The sequence below is a fragment of the Diplotaxodon limnothrissa genome, linkage group LG1 (assembly GCF_057381915.1).
Source record: "Diplotaxodon limnothrissa isolate DT_005_m linkage group LG1, D_limnothrissa_male_GT1.1, whole genome shotgun sequence".
Lineage (NCBI taxonomy): Eukaryota > Metazoa > Chordata > Actinopteri > Cichliformes > Cichlidae > Diplotaxodon > Diplotaxodon limnothrissa.
Window position 1 is genome coordinate 16,675,827 of NC_140596.1, and position 21,647 is coordinate 16,697,473.

At 41.3% G+C, this 21,647-nt stretch overlaps 1 protein-coding gene across 2 annotated transcripts in view; it reads left to right on the top strand.

Moving 5' to 3' along the window:
• LOC146639603 (CUB and sushi domain-containing protein 1-like) overlaps window positions 1–21,647 on the top strand; it is a 480,470-nt gene that overhangs the window by 170,616 nt on the left and 288,207 nt on the right. For both annotated transcript variants that reach the window (XM_085353830.1, XM_085353836.1), the window contains exon 3: window positions 6,595–6,707. In XM_085353830.1, coding sequence (XP_085209956.1) covers window positions 6,595–6,707 — 113 coding nt within the window. The remainder of the gene's footprint in view (window positions 1–6,594; window positions 6,708–21,647) is intronic.

Below are 21,647 nucleotides of genomic sequence, written 5' to 3' on the forward strand. Positions count from 1 at the left end.
AGCACCAGTGTGTTTGCCTGATTGAGAAAGTGAGAGAGAGAGCGCGAGAGAGATGGATGGGGACATGGAATCATGTTGGTCCATCAGTGCAGTGACAGCTAGACGATTACTGCTCGTTAATTGACCTACCGACTGACCAACAGTCTTATGTGTGCGTGTGTGTGCGCACATGTGAGTTTGCATCTGTCTCCTGGTCAATCCTCAATTTAAGAACAGAAATCACAGCTCTGTTTTACTCTTAGTGAAAGTTTGGACAGGGAAAAGGAATATTAATGATTGTGTCTGAGCATATTCACTATAATACAGTTTGCCTGAAGTTCATATTTTGGACTGCTTGTGATGATTTACAACATCTCATTTGTATACACCAAATACTAAAAAAGGCATATAACGCTGCTTTAATCACTTTCCAGTTTATTAAAAACCTGTTTTAGTTAAATATAGATCAAGGTTGATTCCACAGCTTGCTCCAAGCCCTTCTCAAACCTTTGCTGTTTTCATCCCCAGTTATTCCATAATGCATCCAGTACCTCTTTGATCAGTATGGAGCCATCCCCTCTCTAAATCGTTGACCAGTGGCTAAATTTAACCTTGGTCCAGAACTAAATGTCCTCGAGAGTTCATATGCCCATGAAATTAAAAATTCAGGAGGAAGGCAACCTCCTGATAATTAGTTATAGCCATTTTACTTTGTTCATGTCTTATTTGTTGAGTGGTGAAATATTAATGTGAGAATGCAAGTGTTGTCCCTTGTGGGCCACTAAGGTGATTTATTGTAGCCTGTGCACAGCTAATTCTCTTTCTGGTTCAGAAAAATAGAAAATGCACAGAAAATGCAGTACACGGGTTTTAAAAGTAGACACTACCACACTACCAACGAAAACATTTGGACACGTAGGCACATGATGTGCATTAGTTGACACTAGATCTCCTTACTCCTTGCTAACACAAATATAAGTATGCAAACATCTTAAAAGAAAGTGGATTTATCTGTATAATTTAATTACTTTATAAAAATAGTAAGCACAAGTAAATTTTGCTTCAATAAAACAAGATAAGCCATCAGAACAGTATAGAAAAGATTTATATAGAATAATGAACTAAAATTTCTTTCATTTAATCATAGCAATTGCAATATTACATTAACTTACAGCATCCTCTACTGGATTAAAATAGTTCACAGTTAATTAACCTAGCTACAGGCACTAAAATCCTTAGTCACAGGAAGCACATCAAATTCCAGATAAACCAACAATTAATAAAAGGTACGTTGCATAGACAGGAACAAATAATGGAGGTGTCAGACACTACTGTGGTAAGTTTAAAAAACATTTTTGTTTTTGTACTTTAAGGTGAAACAGTTTTTTCTTACTTCTCACTTCTTGTCTTACTACCCTCCTCCTGCCCCTCTCAGTATTGTCTTTCCTCCATTTTCTCTGTTTCCTTGCTTTCTTCCATCTCTCTCTCTGGTTGTTGCTTTCTGCATGCTCCCTTCATCTGTTATTGTCTGTCCTTTGTGTCCTTGCTCTGAGGCCAGAGAATTAGAATTATTCATTTTTCACTGTTCTCTGTTTTCACTGTCCTCTCTTTTGCTCAGTAGTGTAAGTGAATTACTCCTTTTACTGTCTTTTTTTTGTCCATCTACCTTTTCCCCTCTCTTTCTCAAACCTTATTTTCTGGACGTCTACATTTTTTCCACTTTGTCACTTTCATTTTCTCCTTTGTTGCGTCCCATCCCAAAAATGAAATGGATAAAATGAATCCAGAATCCAGACTCATTGTTGTTCTTGCTTTGATTGCATTAGTTAGAGTCTTGTTCCAATGTCTGTCTTTATTTTCCTGTTACCTCTTCCTTTTTTCTCTTTCCCTTTGTTAGTCGCATACTTTTTATGTATTGTTAAGAAAGTGTACTGAAATTGCATATTGGGTCAATCAAGCAATAATAGAAAAAAATACAAATTATAAAATGATGGGGTTGTGTGGGGTTATGACAGAAATCCTGTTTTAACCTATATATGTCTTATCAACATGCCAAGTTCGCCAATGCTCTTATTTTCCCCCCCCAACACACATATATATATATATATATATATATATATATATATATATATATATATATATATATATATATATATATATATATATATATATATATATATATATATATACACAAGGGGTGCAACGATACACAAAATTCACGGTTCGGTTCGGTTCGATACTTTGGTGTCACGGTTCGATATTTTTTCGATACAAAAAAAATGTTCATGCATTTTTAATTTGTCATTTATTAAAATTATAAATATATATTTTAACTCAAAAGTACAGTTTTTAAATTTAACCCTAACCCTTGTGCGTGTTTTTTATTTTGACAGCGAATGCGCACCTGCGGACCACTTATGTGCAGCCCTGGTTATTTAGCTCGTCATATTGCAGCCACAGAAATTATTTTGTCCATGAAACCATAAAGCTGCACTTTCTTTTTGCCTTATAGTCTCATTTGTCATAACTTCTCCGTTTTGTGGTAAGCTTTTCTTTGGCTGTCACTTCTTCACCCTGACCTGTCTTGTTTGGCTCAGCAGAACTGAAATGCTTTTACACACTCACTCACATAAGCTCAGCGATTCTCTGCGCGATCAACCTCTCACATGTTTAAGCTGCAGGAGATTTCACTTGTCATGTTTGCATAGTAAGCTAACGATTAATAAGACGATGTCAGAGGAATTGGTGCACAAATTATCATCACTCACAGATCAGTGCTGTCGCTCTCTATACACAGTTCGCACGATTGCAAAGTGAAAGCAAAAAAACAAGCGCAAATTCAAACGCAATTTCAATATGTCACATATTGACAGTGGCTCACAGATGCCAATGACATAATTACCCAGCTACATTTATGAAAGAATGCAAAAGCATTGACATATATTTTTCCTTCCTACAATAGCCCGACGGGCAGGGTAGCCCGACTGAAAAAATCGCTAGCCCCAGGATGTCAGGCTAGCGATATTGCAAGCCCTGTATCTGATTGAGGAATCACTCATCTTTGGAAAAGAGAGTTTATTACAGAGAAATGTCTCTTTCCAAAATAAAAGCTATACTATCCGCTTCTTCTGGGCTATATTCTCAGCAGTATAAGGAGAATCATGTGCTAACAGCTGTCTAAATGACTCGGCTAAAGTTAGTAGCATGCTTGTTGTTTTTGTCTTTGCACTAGGATGATGTCGGCGTAAATGTGCAGTCATATTCGTTGTGTTCCCACTAGTGCTTTCAGGTTAATCTCGTTGAAATGACCTTAACACCACAACACGGCAAATCTCCGTTAACGAGCTACCGCCGATCGCCCCGTGCATGGGGCTAGACGGCTAACACGTTAACGAGCTAACTGCGCTAACACACTAGTTCCTACCCATGTAATTGAGCATTGCATGGCACATCCAACATACTGTTTTACTTTAGTCCATGACTCGCTTACCTTCAGGGTCATACGTCACATGAAAACCAAAATAATTCCAAACGCCAGATCTGAATGAGGGTGGGGGAGGTCCATGTTGCTGAGAGCTTAACTTCTGTCTCGCTAGCTTGCCCTGCGCTCTTCCTTCTGACTATGCTGTCTGTGTGGAGCACTCAGTGGATCTGCGCTCGACAGTGCAGCCTAGGCGGAGTAGTCGAACGCAGATTCACTGAGCGCTCAACACAGACAGCATCGTCAGAAGGAAAGTTGATAAAATAAATTACAAATGTTGTATTGTTCGATACATATGCGTACCGAACCGAAAGCACTGTATTGAACGGTTCAATATCGATACGAATATCGTTGCACCCCTAATATATATATATATATATATATATATATATATATATATATATATATATATATATATATGTGTGTGTGTGTGTGTGTGTGTGTGTGTGTGTGTGTGTGTGTGTGTGTTTGTGTGTGTGTGTGTGTGTATGTATATATATATATATATATATATATATATATATATATATATATATATATATATATATATATAATATTAGTATTATATTATATTATATTAGTAGGTTGGTGAATGCAAGCATTGCCTGCTATGTATAAGCACAAGGAACATATTAGCCCCTTAATATCAAAAGAGGTGCATTAGATGTCAGGAGCAGGAAGGCTAGAGAGTAAAACAGTTGGTTTGGGGCTTTTCAGCACTAACAACAAGTGAGCCGTAGAGACCAGAAGTTAAATCATATTTTAATTAAAGTTTCGTGGTGAAAAATATCCATTTATTTCAGTGGATGGAATCTTCAGAGTGTGAGAAGCAGACAAAAACCCTTTTCTTTCTTTAACCTTGTACTGAGTGCACAGTTTTCACTCTATAGGCAACATTTTATAACCATTTGGAGAGCAACTTCTTTGGCACTCATGATTATTAAACCAGGTGCATACAAATTATTGTTTTTCTTTCATAAGTCGTTTCTTGAGAGTAGTGCTGAGTGAAATTTCTCACTATTTTTTTCCACTATAGTTACACAGAGTCCCATTGCTGTGGTAACCATAGATGCTTAACTGACAGGTGTGAACAACTGACATATATTCATTAGAAATTAATCACTCTAATTAGTAGATTTGTATTTTTCCTCTCTTTGATTGGTGGATGTGTTTTCACAGCCTGTCTCTCTCAGACAAGTATTTGAATGTGACTATAATACCTGGCCCAAAATAGACCTGCAACATTTTCAGTCTATCCAAACCAATTTTTCTATGTGTCAGTATCCCTGGCTGTCTGTATTTTTGAGTATGGATATATGGTACCGGGAAACGCAAACACATTTCTTTTCAGTCAGTCATCTTAAGTCAAGATCAGGTCACACTAGAGTTTAAAGGCAAATCATCACAGCTTCAAGTGTGTAAGCTGACATTCACAGTTTAAACCTGCTCTTCTATTCACACACATATGTAATAGTGGATTTAAAAAAAATAAAAACCTGACACTGACTTACAGAAGAGGACTAGATTTTCAAGCATCTGGTCACCCTGCCTTGGGTTTTCAAAATAAATACACTTATAGGAAATAAACTGGACTTTTTAAAGTGTTACGTTTTTAAAAAGTCACTAATTATCAAATGTTTTAATGTAATGACATTGCCAAAATATAAGAGCCCCTAATTAGTTTCAGAATTTCAGATGTTTGAAATGATCAGAATTTAAAAATAAACTTAACCCATGATTTATGTAAGTGTCATGGCAGGCAGGTTTTGGACCCAAAGGCAGGACTAATGCTGAATTCTAACATAATACAAAATAATGCAGGTGCAGACACAAGATAACTTCTAGGACAACTTCTACAATCTTCTAGGAGGCAAAACTGCGAGGGAGAACACGACCGAGAACAGAAGCAAAGTGAGGGTATAAGTACAAAAATGGAGATCAGGGCAGAGTGGAAACACCTGAGGAAACACAGCTGAGCTGATACTAACCAATGAGACAAGGGGAAGCAGAACTGAACCTAGCTCACGCGAGACAAGGGTCTATCAAGATAAAACAGAAAGTAATAAAGACTGGGACCAGGACTTAGACATACTAACATGACAGAACAAAACGGGACACAAAACACAAAGACAGGACACTGAGGGACCAGAACAACATGGGAGCATGAGAGGGGAGTCAGAAAGGGATACAAACACAGAGAAGAGACTAGGACAGGCTGGATATGAATGGAAACTAATATCATCATCAGAAAAGCATAGAAAAAACCTCAAAAGCACTAGGGAACAATAAAATACTTCAAAGAATGAGATATAGAACAGGAACATAAATCAAATCCCAAAAGAAATGAATCATGAGTCCACAACAAAAACTCGAAATGCTGGGTCAAAAACCAGCATTCATCTTTTTACCCTATTATTATCAACAGCTATTTGCCCCTAGCTTCTTTTTTTTTTTAGCAACAATTCCTCTGTAGTCTTGTCTTTCACACTCTCCAGACGTGGCATAGTTTAGTTTTTTTAGTGCTGCTTAAAATTGCTTTGGCCAAAAATGTGTGTAGGAAAAACCCTGCATATTTCCTACACTGATTTTAGTCATTTCCTTTCAGTCAAATATATTTATGTTAACCTTGTAAAGAAGAATCTACAGGCATCCAGATATTTCTAACCTTATATCGCCTCTACTGGCTCTTTCATTATGACGAAGCAGTAGTTATATTCAGAACATACCATCCAAGATTAAAAGATCAAAGATAGTCTTTTACTGTGACCACCAAACTGTTCCAGTGAAGCGTATCCTGTCTGCAGTCACGTGTCGGTACTCATGACATGATCAGTTATCATGGCGGTTCTTTTGCTTTGTTGCAGATTCAGAGATTTTGTGGGAAAAGCCACAAACTACAAATTGCATTTCTTCAGCGTCAGAGAAAAAACAGGCAAATAGGAGCTCATGAAGAGACCTCGTTTCAGTGGGAACCTTTATTGTTTTATTCTTAATGATAACATCAACATAGCCATGTACTTACAGCTCCATGTTTCAGGTTTTCATAAACATTTGCCTAAAGGTTTGCCTCATTATTAATTTCCAGAAATGGGCTGTCTTGCTGATTCAATAATTTACTTTTTCCTCTTTTGCAGGTTGTCAGGATTCATGCTGCCCTCCCCTGTAGTCAGCAGTGGATCCATTTTGGCCTTGTGGTTTACCACAGATTTTGCTGTGAGTGCACAGGGTTTCAAAGCTGTGTATGAAGGTAAGAAAACGTGCCATTGTGTTCATGTGTATGAGTGGTCCTTTCAGAGATAACAGTGATAAATTGGAACCTGCATATTGCTGGTATGGTGCTGAAAATGTATTGTACTGTAAGATTTTCAAGAAAAGAATGTGTAAAAGTCCTTTTTGTTATACGATAGTTACAGGTCCTGTAACTTGTGTGTGTGCTGAGACTTTGACCATACTAATGGAGCTGAATGTAATGCTTAACACTTTGTTTGCTGTTGTTTTTGTTTAGAGGTTTTTCTATTTTATCAGTGATTAATCAAACATCTTCTCAGTGATGACCTGGTGTTTTGGATTAGAAAATAGAGCAGGAGAAATTATTTGGGTTTTTTTTAGTTTTCTTTTTTTGATGGAGTCAGTCAGGTGTGGCTGTTTGTAGCTCTAGAAATCAGGCAAGCAAACTCTCAGTTGATCAAGCACTTATAAGCATCCAACAAATTTGTGTACGATTAAGGTGAAGCTCCATAGATTAGCTATGCTTTTGATTTATGGGATTAACTGTTCATTTTCATAGTTCTGCATGACCGAACCTGGGCTTGCAGCCCAGAGCTGTTGTTTTGGCCATCAGTCGATTAGTTGGAACTACTTAAATACACCATACATTATATATGTATACAAATACTATATCCATGCATTCATTTTTCTTTATTGTGATTTCCACAATAAGAGTTGAATGTTCAGTTTTGATGTGTCTCTTATGTGTGTGTGTTTTGTACAAAAGACTGTTCCATGTCTGCGTGCCTGGTACGACACAAATCCTTAGCCTGACCTTTGGAAGATGTGCATACACACATGGAGTGCACACTTAAACATATACATATATATTTCATTACGTTTGTGTAACAGTTCATCTATGAATGATGAACTTTAAATATCAAAGACTAACTCAAGAGACAGGATCTTCACACTGACTCCAGTGTGTGAGTGCATGTTTGTTTCACGTAAATGTTATTCTCTGTGCACATCTTCTTCTTCTTTTTGCAGTGTGTCTGTGTGTGTTTCTAGATGTGTCCCATTCATGTGTTCATGTATATTGAAAGAAAACCCTTTCTTACCTTTGTTCCTTTTCCCATCTGTGGGGACCCTTAAGTGTGTTTATAGCCACAGGATTGATTGGTAGTGCGTTTTTTAGAGACTGTGTGTAAATCCAAGCAAGACATGGCATTTATAAATAGTTTGGGTTGTCCTGTCTATAGTTGGGATTGTCTGTCATGTGACCTATCTATATCCGTACAGTATGTGCAAGCACTAGTACTGAACACATGATTTTTACAGCCTGTGCATTGCTGCAGAACCTCATGCTCTGTTCAAATAATACATTTACGTTCCTCCGTATTTTATCAATCAAAAAGCAGAAAGATGAAGAAAGTATATCTGAAAGGGGCAGTTGGCTTGCATTAGGTGTAATAATTTATTTGTTTCACAATTTCACTCTCTTTCGGTTTCCTGACAGCATAAGCAGACAAATATCGAAATGATAATTGTTTTGGGGGGAGCAATGGGAGCAGGACAGAAACAAAAAATGACCACAATAGCTGCAAATCATGCTAACAGTTACAAAAATATCGAAAAGAAAAAGTATAGTAAAAATTGGATTTTATCAATATATATATCTCAGAAGATCCAGAGATTTTGAGCCAAGTTACTGAAAGACAACATGAAGGGCAAAGTAAATTCTAATATAAAGATCAGGTATTAATCTGTTCCATTTCTTAAACTGCCTGACAATTTCAGAAAGAACTGGGAACAATCAGAACATGGGGTACCACCAGCATCCCCTGCCCCGGCAGCTGCTGGAGTGAGCGGTCGGTACGGTGAAAGTCTGTCCTGGTGCAACACCACCATGCACCCCGGGCCAGGCATGCGCATCCGGTACACCACTTCTGTTAGCCGGTCCACGACCTCCGCCGGCCCTTTCCAGTGGCTGCAGAGCTTGGCGGACACTCCTCTCTTGCAAACCGGGCAGTACACCCAAACCTTGTCACCAGGCACGGAAGCTCCCCCTCGGCACCTGGTGTCGTAGGCTCTTTTCTGTCGTACTCTGGCACTGGCCTGGGGCTGGCGGGTGTAGTCATGAACCACCTGCAGCCGCTCCCTCAGCCTCCTGTAGTAGTCCATCTCTGGCCCACCATCAATCCCTGGCTCGGGGAGACCCGAACACCAAATCTACGGGCGTCCGGAGCTCCCATCCGCTGCAGGCGTGCACTGGCTGGACTCCTGAACCGCAGTCCGATACGACCAAAGGACCAGGGGCAGATGTCGGTCCCAATCCCGCTGGTGGCGGCTGTTGAGAATGGCAAGCTGGGTGGCCAGCGTGCGGTTGAAGCGCTCGACCAAGCCATCGCTTTGCGGGTGGGGTGGGGTGGTTCGCGTCTTCTCCACCCCCAGCCGCCGACAGATCTCCCTAAAGATCTTCGATTCGAAGTTATGCCCCTGGTCACTGTGGAGCTCAGCCGGGACCCCAAAACGGGTGAACATCTCCTCCACCAGTTTCTCTGCCGTCGTGGTTGCACTCTGGTCTGGCACCGCGTAGGCCTCCGGCCACTTTGTGAAATAGTCCATGGCCACCAACACATACCTGTTCCCTGACTCGGTGACAGGGAAAGGCCCTAGGACGTCCACTCCCACTCACTCCATCAGGGCCCCAACCAGGTACTGCTGCAGTGGGGCAGTGGAGCGTTGAGTTGGGCCCTTCAGCTGCTGTGTGGTCAGTGGGAGCCATCCCCCTCCGCTGGCTGTGGCCTGAGCAGTAGCCACGCCCAGTGCCTCCTACTGCCGCTCCTACTGCCGCCGACAGTAGCGGCACTCGACAGCCATGCAGGGCCGTCTGGAGAGGGCATCAGCGTTGCCATGCTGTCGACCTGAGCCAAGTTAAAGATGCATGGTCAGTGCACAGGAGGAACCGGCAGCCGTGCAAGTATGGCCAGAAGTGCCGCACCGCCAGCACTATGGCGAGCGAGGTCTCTTTCGCCAACAGCTGGCACTTCGTAGGATTGAGTCGCAGCCCAGCTTGTCGGATGGTACTGAAGGCCTCGCTCAGGTGGGACAGTGCACTGCCGAAGTTGCCACGTGCACCAACAGGTTATCCAGGTACACAACGCAGTGGCTACAAGGGATGTTCACGAGCACCCTCTCCATCAGCCTCTCGAACATCGTTGGCATTGCAGAGCCCAAATGGCATGACCCTGAACTGCCACAGCCCCTGTCCGATGGTGAATGCAATCTTAGGCCTTGCTTCGGAGGCTAGCTCCACCTGCCAGTAACTGCTGCATAGGTCGAGGGAGCTGAACCAGCTGGAGCCGGTAATGTAATCCAGGGCCTCGTCGATCCGCGGAAGCACTGCACTGCACTGAGATGGCGAAAAATCCACGCAGAACCTCGGGCTGCCATCCTTCTTTCCCACCAGGACCACGGGTGCCGCCCATGGGCTGTTGGATGGCTCAAACACCCCAGCCGCAATCATCTCACAGATCTTTTCCTCCGCCACCTGCCGTTTCGAGAGGGGCAGCCGGCGTGGGCGCAGACGGATGGGTTGAGCAGAGCCGGTGTCGACGGTGTGCTGGACCAGCCCCGTCTGCCTGCAGTCTTTGTCACTGATGGCAAAGATGTCCACATTCTCATTCAGGATGCACCTGAACTGCTGGCGTTGGTCAATGTTAAGACCTACACTGCTGCGCTGCCACAGGTCATCAATAGCCTTGGTTGTCTCAGTCGAGGGAGGTTTGTCGGGCTTAGAGGCTGGGGCTGAGGTGAATAGAGATGATCCAGAGCTACCGGCACCCGAAGTCTGTTGAGCGGCAGCTGCCAGAAGCCTGGCTTGTCTGTCTCTGGTCCCCCCCATTCCCAGCTTTTGACTGCCCTGGAGGGCCAGAGTCTCTGTACTAAGAGTGATGGCCAGCTTCACGGTGTCAACGCAGGTCCCCCAGCGGGTCAGCAGATCAAGGCCGATGATGCACTGATCTTGGACGTCAGCAAGCCAGAAGTCATGCACCAGCTCCAGATCCTTCACTCGGATCTGCAACGGTTTCTTCCCCCGCAAGTCAGTTCTCTCCCCCGTCACCGTCATCAGCTGGTCGGTGGGTGACCAACCCATCACAAGCGGCCCGGACGTTCCAGGGTGTACACCAGGTCGTATTAGGGAAATGGTAGACCCCGTGTCTACCAGGGCCCGGCAGGGCTGGTCCTCAACACGGCAGCTCAGGTAGTGTCCCTTGAGGTGCCCGACTCGGTCCACTACCATGCATCATCCTTGGAGGGGGGCAGGAAGCTGGAGCGGTGGTCCCCTCACTACACCACGCTGTCGGGACCCGTTGGGGGACTTACATGGGTGGTCGCTTCCTCGCTCCTCAATCGCCAGCTCCCCAAGCAGCGAATACTCTCCTCGACGGCTTGCTCCAGCCTCTGAATGTCTCTCTTCATTCCAGCCAGGGTGAGCTATCCCACTTCTGACACCAATGTGGCGAGCTCAGGCAAGGAGACAGAGGTGTCGTTGGTCTTGCTTCCCCATATTGCCAGGGAGCACAGCAGTTTATTTTCAACAGAAAATCACTGCCGCTAACCCAACTGCTTGGCGTAGCTCTAGCATAACAACAAGAAGAAAAAGGCGCTCTCTCACCCAGAAAACACACAGTTGCAGAGAGAGCGCGTCACATGGTATTCATGGAAACATAACGCTGCCACCTGAAACAACAGAACACAGCTGTCAAACAAAACCCAAACAGCCCTGACCCGCTAAATTATGAATGTGGCCATGGCTTTTTGACCTGCATAACAGAAAAACACTTCTTAGCTGTCTCATCAAGAACTTCACTTTAAAGCTTGGCATAAAAAATATAAAAAACGTCTCTGCTCCTGTCAGCAATTAGGCAAAATCCAAATCAACAATTATATTTAGTTTTAAGATATTTCAGTGTTGTTTGATTTCTTCTAATTCATTAAGAAAGTGGGACCACCTAAAATGTTCGGATTCAGATTTGAAGGGTGAACGTGATGTTAGGACTGTGCATTTAACGGTTAAGCCATGTGAATATACAGACTACACTGTCAATGTCTAAAAAAATAAAAACAAAAAAATATGTCAATTTGAATATTATTCTAAAAAAATGTTAAGAATGTGTCACAAAGACAGGAACTTGAATTCATAACTATTTAGTATTTACTGTCACTATTGGAGACTTTTATGGGGGGACTGCATGACAGTGAGACTGTTAGACTGACTGGAAGTAATGGTCTTCCTGATTTGAACCCAAGTATTGATTTGATATTGGACTTCAGGGCTCATCTCAGTTTGTCTACAACAAACACCATGTTTGAGCATAAGTATACTTGGCACCAGGACACCCTAGGTTTTAACTGCATCATCAGATCTTTACCTATGTCTTTGACACATAAGTAAAAGGTGGAGCTGAGCTGCTAACTTATCACCACCTGATGGTGAGTTGGATTACATGTAGCAAAGGTGCCCTCAGAGTATCTAGCAAAACCCTATTTGCCAGGGATCTTCAACTCGCAACTAAGCTTCGGCAGCACTCCAAAACAGGATTGGGAACATTAAGTCTGAGTGGATAATGTTTTCCACCTTCATTGTTGCCATGTCAGGTCAACAATACCAGAAACAAATGTTGCTGGCCAGTGTTGTCACACTGAAGAAGCTGTCCTATCAAGTTTATTTGGCTCGTGGGACCCTGCAGACAGCAAATAGGCACCAGCAGACAAAGCAGAGTATGACTCTGACAGTGACTGATTGAAAAACATAGGTGTGTGTAGTTAAGAGGGGCTTTGAAACAAGACTTTCTGTTGACCTCGAAGGGATTCTGACACCCTGTCGGACGACTCTGGAGGTAGAAGCAACTTTCTGCCTACACTGTTTTTGGTTTGGATGAGGTGCTTCTGACTTCAACTGGGGATATAATCAAGCTGTGAAAGGGATACTCAGTAGGGTTAGAGATCTCCTCAATCTGATAGACATGCCTTCAGTAGAAAGCACAGAGTCTGTGTATGAGGGGATGACTCGGTCATTCAAGTAGTTAAACAAAAAAAGTCTCTGGTGGCTGCACCCCTTGGAAGGATGACATTCACCTGATTCCCCTTAAGGATGTCGTGGGGCTATTCTGGTTGACACTCATTTTGCAACATTATCTGGAAGTTGGGGACAGTGCCCTTGGATTCCTGAAAATATGTGTCTCAGTCCTCAGCAAATCTTTCACTATCCTTTATCAGATTGCCTCCTTGTCTTTCTTTTCCCATGACATTCTCTTCTACATTACTTAAGAGGTTTTTTTGTACCTTTTCATTTAAACTGAACCACACTAGAATAGAATCCATTTTTTTCTATTGCCGTTAACAACCAGTCTCTGTCTGTATATGCCCCTGTCTCTGCTCACATAGCCAATTCACTTAACAAATCTTCTCTCAGTTCTATCCTTTTATTAAAGGAGACCAAATTGAACTATAAGTCTGAGCACATAGCTTACTGATAAGACCCCAGTCACCTAAGAGAGGGATAGATAGAGTGAGAGGAGAAAGAAGGGGGGGTTGGGGTGGGTGGGTGCTGTCAAATAAAGCTATAAGTGGTGAAAAAGCAAGCCTTACTGATAAAAAAAAGCAGGTTTGCATACCAACTCTGCAAGGCACGATAATCATCAATTAATTTCCCCTGAAGCAGAAAGAGAAAGAGGGGAAAGAAAAATGCAGAGAAAGAAGTAAATAGAGATTCTGAAAGAGAGAGAGAGGTGTAGAGATAGATAACCAAGAAGATTGGGGAAGAGTTGATAAACAGAAGGGTGGCATTCATATCTGTCTATATTTCTCATTTGTTGACTTCACGACACAATATAATACCAGAAGACCAACATCCAAAATGAGATCACGATCACTCTCCCCTTAAAAAAAACAAAAACAAAAAAAAAACAGAAGACACGACTGGAAGAAGGAAAAAAATGAGAAGTGCTTCACTCATCTTTTATTAACAGTCATGATGCTATGATGGCGTTTGGGGGGTCCTGAATTTAGAATTTTTGTCACATGCAATTCTCCCCTCTCCCTCGCCATCACCTCCATCTGTTTCCCCTAGAAAATAGCAGTCATAAAATCATTTGAAATATTTATGTGCTCTTACAGCTGCTTCATCAGGAGTTAGACCTGTAGCCTCAGCTATGGAAACTACCGTACTTTCTGGACAATAGAGCGCACCTGTATATAAGCCGCATCCGCTCTATTTTTAAAAAATTAAAAAAAAAAAGATATACAAGCCGCACCCAGCTATAAGCCGCAGATATCTATGATGAAAAAATAGATATTTACTGCATGTACAGAACAATCTTGTAGTGCAAATGTACAAGTATGTACCTGAACAGATTCTTTCCGAACAATGCCTTTTAACACGGCAGCAACTTTGCTGATTAAAACGTAACAGAACCAAGAGAAAATAACCGCTATTTATTTACCTCCATTTTTCCTGTATTTGAAACCACATGTCACTTTAATCATCTTCGCTGAAACCCATGAAGTCGTCTTCTTCAGTGTCGGAGTTGAACAGGCTCAGAAGCGCTTCATCACATCTGTCTCCATCAGTCTCGCTCTCCGTGTCACTGTCATCCTCCGGTGAAGTTGGCTCTGAAGGTGCGCCGCTCTCTTCGCGCAGCAGTCCAGCCTTTCGGAACCCATTGGTGATGGTGGATTCTTTCACAGCACTCCACGCTGTTAGGATCCACTGACAGACATCAGAAAAGGATGCTTTTCGCATGCGGCCAGTTTTTGTGAATGACTTTTCACCGCTTGTCATCCAAGTCTCCCACTCAACCCGTAGTGCAGCTTTAAATGCCCGATTTACACTGATGTCAAGTGGCTGCAAAAACTTTGTTGTACCTCCAGGAATCACAGCTGGAATGGAGTTTGTTTTCTTGATCGCTGCTTTCACAGAATCTGTGATGTGGGCCCTCATGCTATCCAAAACAAGCAGTGCTTTTTTCCGGTGAAAAAATCCTCCCGGGCGCTTCCCATAGCACTCCGTTAACCATTCCTTCATTAGACCTTCTATCATCCACCCTTTGGTGTTAACTTTGACCACTATGCCTTTCGGGAGTTGTTCTTTCGGCATAGTTATGCGCTTAAAAATCACCATTGGTTGAAGTTTTTGTCCGGATGCCGTGCATGCCAGAACGCAGGTGAAGTGCGTCCTCTCATGGCCTGTTGTTTTCAACAACACGGATGATGCACCTGTCTTGTTAACGGTCCTGGTCAGAGGCAGATCAAATGTTAAAGGTACTTCATCCATATTGATTATGTCGTCTGGTCCGATGGAGTTTTCTTGTATCTTTTTTTCAACGAATTTGTGGAAGTTTTCAACTTTTTCCTGATAGTCAGGGGGGAGTTGCTGACAGAGAGTGGTCCGTGCCCTGACGGACAGGTTTTTACGTTTCATAAATCTGAAACACCATGACGGCCCACCTTTGAAATCTTTAATATTCATTTCGCGGGCGATTGTTTTGGCTTTCAGTCGGATCTGTACAGTGGATACACCTCGGCCACCTGCTCTCAGTGTCTTCACCCATTCCTCCAGGACATTTTCAAGTTCAGGCCACCTGCTTTTATGTCCTCTGAAAGCTTTTCTCGACTTTTGGCATTGCATGAGCTCTTCCCGCTGCCGCCTCCAACGTCTCACCATAGACTCATTGACGCTAAGCTTGCGTGCAGCAGCGCGGTTTCCCTCCTGGATAGCAAGATCGATGGCCTTCAACTTAAAACTTGCATCATACGAACTTCTTCGTGTGGTTTCCATGATGAAGGGGCGAGGATTTGAAAATAATTACCAGTTGGTAATTTGTTGTGCGTGTTCTATCTGCTAAAGAAAAAGTAGTGTATTCTTCTTTGCATTGATTTTTCATCTATCTTGTTTTTTATTCTAATTCTGGTTAGAGTCCCCCTAGTGGTGGAAGAAAAATCCACAGAATAGCCGCACCTTTGTATAAGCCTCATGGCTCAAAACCTAGGGAAAAAGTAGCGGCTTATGGTCCAGAAAGTACGGTATATGGATTTTGACGTGTGTGTCCAATAGCACTCTTTTTTCACAATTCTACTTATTTTTGATTTCTTGGTGCACATTCCTGTTTGAGCTGGGTGCAAAATGCTGAAAGTTATAAATAGTTAAACTTTTAGTAAAAGGCTGCCTCGCCTCAAATAAGTTCGCAATTGTCACTTAGCAACAAGGAGCATTACCAGCACTTCCCCCGAGCATTTGTTAAGTGCTGCTACCTGTAAGAAGAAACCCAGCAGATACAAAGCCTTACTTTTGCATTCACAAAGTAAATGAACTGTTTGTTGTTGTTTTCTATTGTGAGTGTAGCTGAAGTGCTTTTTCCCCACCCATATGATATGCCAGTCTATTTCTTTTGTTTTAAAACAATATAATAGAAATGCAAAGCGATGACAGACCTTTATTTTCTCTTATCAAATACATTAACAGCTGTAAACAGTTTAGCATACCCTCATTGCAATTGTGCTCTCAAGGGGCAGCAGAATATGCACTCCAAAAACTGCTCAGAAAGAGCCCAAGGCAGCGACTCATCCTCCAAACAACTCTCACTCCAATTTGATCGATGATTCGCAACAAGCACAATTCCACTGACGTCCTACTTTATGTCCCACAAGTCTGAAATAAGTAAATGCTTAGTTTTCTGGACATTTGTAGCTTTTCCTAAAAAGATTATTTAACCATTAATACAAAACAGAAAATCCGGTTCAAAGTCTTAATTAATGTCGTACACTATACCACTTTACACTAACACCTACAAATGTGCCCACACTCACAAAGAAAGAGCCTGAGTGTACTTTTGTTTTTCTTTGTATTCCCTAAGCTAGCTGCAGAGTTTCTCCTCCTGTTGAGGGACTTCTGTGAAGAAAATAAAATGACCTGGAAACTGTTAAAAGGGGCTTTGCACTTTAAAGACACACACACACACACACACACACACACACACACACACACACACACACACACACACACACACACATTCCCCTATGGCATCACTAGGCATAGGCATCACTCTGGTAAAGCAACAGAGTGAAGACAAGAATGTGTGAATGCGGATCAGGGAAGTAAAAGAAGACCGCCTGCTTGTGTGTGTACATATTCAGGCACATGTGTTACTGCTGGTCATGAGTATTTTGTTGTTGTTGTGGTAATATCCACTGTGTCATTATCTGTATGTTATTATGAGGTGTCACTTTTACACCGCATTACAACATGTAATGTGTGTGTACCCATGCCTGAATGTGTGTATCTGTAAAATTGCAGGAAGTTCATCCCCTTTGGTGTTGGCATTTCCTCTCTCTCTCTCTCTCTCCCTCTGTCTGTCTGTCCGTGGTGTAGACTGGTGTAGAATCCATTAGGAACACTTCTAGGAGCTTCCAAATCTTGCTGACTTGATGCAAGGCTTTGCACAGACTGTGGCAAGAGCCCTGTAGCCACCATCCATTGGACGAGATGCAAAAAGATCGCAGCCTCCTGCTTGGGGATTTTGGGTCCTTACTCATGATGTTACACATAAGAAAGATTTATTCATCTAGAGTTTTTTCCGATGCCTCTAGCCAGATAGTTTTCATAGTGGAGCCTTTATTTCACAGAGTTTCGCCGTACTAAATCTCAGAGGGTGGCAAATAGCCATTGCAGAAAATTGCACTATTGTAGAAGGAGTCGTGGCATAATATGAATACAAAATACGGTGTGTTGGCAGACAAAAATATTATTTAGAGGAGTGGTCTTCAAACTTAAGTTTTATGGATAGTAGTTTATAATGAAGGCATATGAGCCTCTATGTTTATCTTAAATGTCTTTTGCAGCTTATTATGTTAATTTCACCATACATTCACTTATTCAACATTAATTCAGTCAGACTGTTTACCTCAACAGCCAAATAACTTATTTCATTTTTTAAAATTAGGTATGTAGTTATTTGTTTTTTCTGCTTACTACTATCCTCAGAATCACTGATCCTTTTAACAGCAGGGTTTAGTAAGCCTCAAAGTGCTCCTGCTGTTTGCATTAAAGTTAGTAACACTGGAAATATACTGGACAAAAATAGTTGGCTTCATGGGGATTTAACTGATTCATTGATTTTATGATATTTCCCTCCAGCTATTGTTGTAGTCAGAGAAAGTTTGCCTCTATAGAGACATTAGAAAGAGAAATCAATCATTACAGATGCCATTAATAAGTTCAAATAGTATAGTTATTCTATTGAATGAACCTCCTGTGGAGGAAATTGTGCTTACAGCTTGCAAATAAAAACAAAAGACTCAGAACATTAAAAACATAGGTGCAGCCCTAGTCTTTGTTAGGAGGGAATTTATGTGAACTGTTACAGTTCATGAAATCAAAGTTTCTTTCTTTAATGAGATAGTGAGAGAAAAAAAGAACACAACTACATTATTCTCATAGATCCAGAGAGCTTGGTCTATCTCATGTTGCACTTTAAAATCCATTTTCTACCTTCCTTTATTTACAGCTTACCACCAATCTACTGGATCCAGCTGGATCTTTAGAGATTACCACACGCACCAGTGATTCCTAAAAATATCTCACATCACACTTTCCATTATGCTGTGGAGGCTGTCTGGATAATTCAGTCAGCGCTATTTCTTCTAAACACTATAACTGCTGAGATAAACTGACTGTGTTCTATATTTAACATTTATAGATTCCCGATAATAACTGTTTTCACTACGTGGTAGAACTATTGGCGAAGGCAATAGAGACTCGGTCGATTTGAATGAATGTTAAATTCTAAACAAGCCTTAGTCATTCTAAAGGAACATGAATTGATTAGGGTTCCCTTTTTGATGAACTCGCTGAGGAAAGCGGTTGAATACATACCAGTGTAACTGTATAAAATATTGGCAGCATGAAATGGAAATTAGTGAGATTATTGAGACTCAATTGATGTTTATGTGACTATCCCTTAATAAGATGTTATAAAGTAAAGCTCCTCCACCCTCCACCCCCAAACATATGTCTTCATTTCTTAAATCAATGGCAGCAGGAAACTAAGTGACTAAAAGTTATTCATACAAAAACTCAAATGTCACTTCCTTCCATTCTGAATAATGATTTATTTAGGCGTGAAATCAGTGATTATATTACAACTGACATTTACTGCATTTCACTGTTACCAATGCATAGCCTATTTTTTCTTCATATCGACCTGTTATCCCTTGGTCCTATCAGTATCTGTGTGCCCTTCATTGAGAATAATAGGCTTGCGTGTTTCGTCTAAGCCAATGGATTCAGCAGGGAAGCTTCTTAGAGCAAACACAGCAAATCATTAAAGGAAGGAAAGACTACTGGTGTATTTGTCAACTTGGACAGTCAGGTGCCGCTACACATTTGTGTATCTGTGTGCTCAGAAGAGGTGAAGAGAGTGAAAGAGTGAGAGAGGAAAGAGAGAAGCAGTCCGATACACCATTAACCCATATTGACTGAAACACCATAGGAAGCTCTTCACTGTGGGATTGGTTCATATAACGCTGTTGGTACTAACGCCAGCTTTAGTCTGCGACATCGATCGAAGCATCAATGTCAACTGTCCTGCTGTGTGTGTGTGTGTGTGTGTGTGTGTGTGTGTGTGTGTGTGTGTGTGTGTGTGTGTGTGTGTGTGTGTGTGAGACCATGGCGGTGTAACGCAGAAGTGTTCGTGGGTAATATCACCATCGTCAAATCATGTTGTCAGAGCCAAGAACCCCTGTCTCACACACTCTCCCACACAGACGCACACACACACACTTTTAGTAAGTGTTGTGATTGTGTAATCAAGTTACCACAACATATTTGAGTCAATATAACATTGCTTGAACTTAGCACCCTTTATCTGGCGTATATGTACTGGTTTTATTTGATGTTTTATTGAGCTTATTTTGAGCTGTTAAAAATGTCAGACCACATACACAAAAAGTTATATGTATGTTTGAAACCTCTGCACAAAATTCACTGCAGGTTGCTGAGTTCAGTTCCACCAACAGAAATTTCAGTCACAATCCCTTAACTTGTCTGTCAACTACTAATCTGTACACTTTATGTTTTTGCATACATGTATGCCTTTTAATTAAAGTGTGTTTTCGGCAAATATTCAGCTGGAGTTTTATGGTAGGTTGCTGTCACTAGGTAAAATTGGTTTCAAAGAGGTATACAGTGCTGCACCTTGTGATTGCTTTGATAGCTGGCAGATTGCTGCGGTTGCCTGGATTTTGTATAGAAAACAATAACTTGCCTTCAGACACTCACCAGCTGTGTACTAAGCGGTAGGAAAACTGTGTGGACTGGGTTGGAAAGGAGACCATTCACATTTTGAAACATGCTTGATTCAGTTGTAAGGTATAGCTTTTAAATGAAAGACGAATATTTTCTGTTTCCGATTTCAAAGGAGAAATTATTATTAAGCAAGTGAAGAATGGTCACGCAAGCAACTAACTCTGTTTCATTTGTCAATTGATTTTATTTGGAAATCTCTTTATTAGCTAATTCAAATTTCACCAATGGATCCTTAGGTCGGTGTTTTCCCTGGTAATGTTTATTTGGAAACACCTGCTTTATAATGTAGCTTGGAATTGTTCATTTCTCTGCAGAAATTTGATTTATTCAATAAAATCAACCATATGAAAACTTTATTTTTTGTGTATGTCTGTCTTGTGTGACAGTTACGTGCCAGAGAAGAAACCAGTGTTTTAGTCTTATAACCAGAAAAGGGCATTGGACAGCTTTTGGCCAAATGGTGTTGAAATTGGTTCAATCTATTTTTCAGGCGACTTGCTGGGATCCATCAAATTATATTGTGTTGGAATCAAGATACTGTTTTTCATTCCTGGCCAATTGGAGTTTGAAGCAGGTGCAGTGATTCAGCGTGGCATTCTAGTGGCACCACTGGTGCCATTGTAAACCTAGCCATATTCCTGGGGGCTGTCCCACTTAGACTGATGTGATGCCTGGCATTAAACACATTATTAATTAATGCAGATTATATGAGGCCACAGCTGCTTTAGTGGTCTTGATTTTCTTGCTAAATATTCTACTAGAAAGGATGTTTTCAGTCACACACATACTGTAATAACATATGACATTGAGACTGGCCATAACACAATTTGAGCATTGCTTACCCTATTACTGACCCCATAATTTAATGCTGCATTCACTGAAATTTAAACATTTGGAGATTTATAAAGTATGTGATTCATAATAACATGACTTAAGGCCCCCCATGTTTAGATTTTCTTATCTCATGTTCCACCAGTTACAATTCAGTGCAATTTCAATGCTCTGCAATAGCCGAATGTGAATTGAGGGGCAGAGATAAAAGGTTTCTTTAGCATTTTCATATCTGTTTGCCCCTTTTTATCCCCTCTGTTTCTCTCTCTGATGATAAGCGGAGCTTATAACATCTGTGTTAAAATCTTCGAGACAGAAAGTGCTCGCTTACTGTCATTTTAGCTACGCTCTCTCTCCGACTCTCAGTCATGCTTTCAATTCCTCTCTGGCTTCCGCTGTCTGAGTTTGTAACTCTGGCTCTGTCTCACACCTTAAATCTTTAACACATCAGTGCCATCCAAAGAAAATGGGAAGATTATAATCAAATTCTGGTTGTGGCTTTTAAAATTGTTCCAATGAATATCTATATAAAATTTTGATCACTTGGTAGTCTCTCTCCTACACAAATGGACTCCTTGTCAAATTTATGTTTTTCAAAGTTCCCATTAAGACATAACAGAAATAGATAAGAGATAGTTTTAGATTTTCTTTTCACTCCAACAATGTCATATAAGATGCACTAGCCTTTCTCTTAAAACGGGGAAACTTTGTATGTTTTGTTATAAAAAAAAATAAAGACATCAATCATTTAGCTAAAGCCAATTATACTTTAGAGGGTTA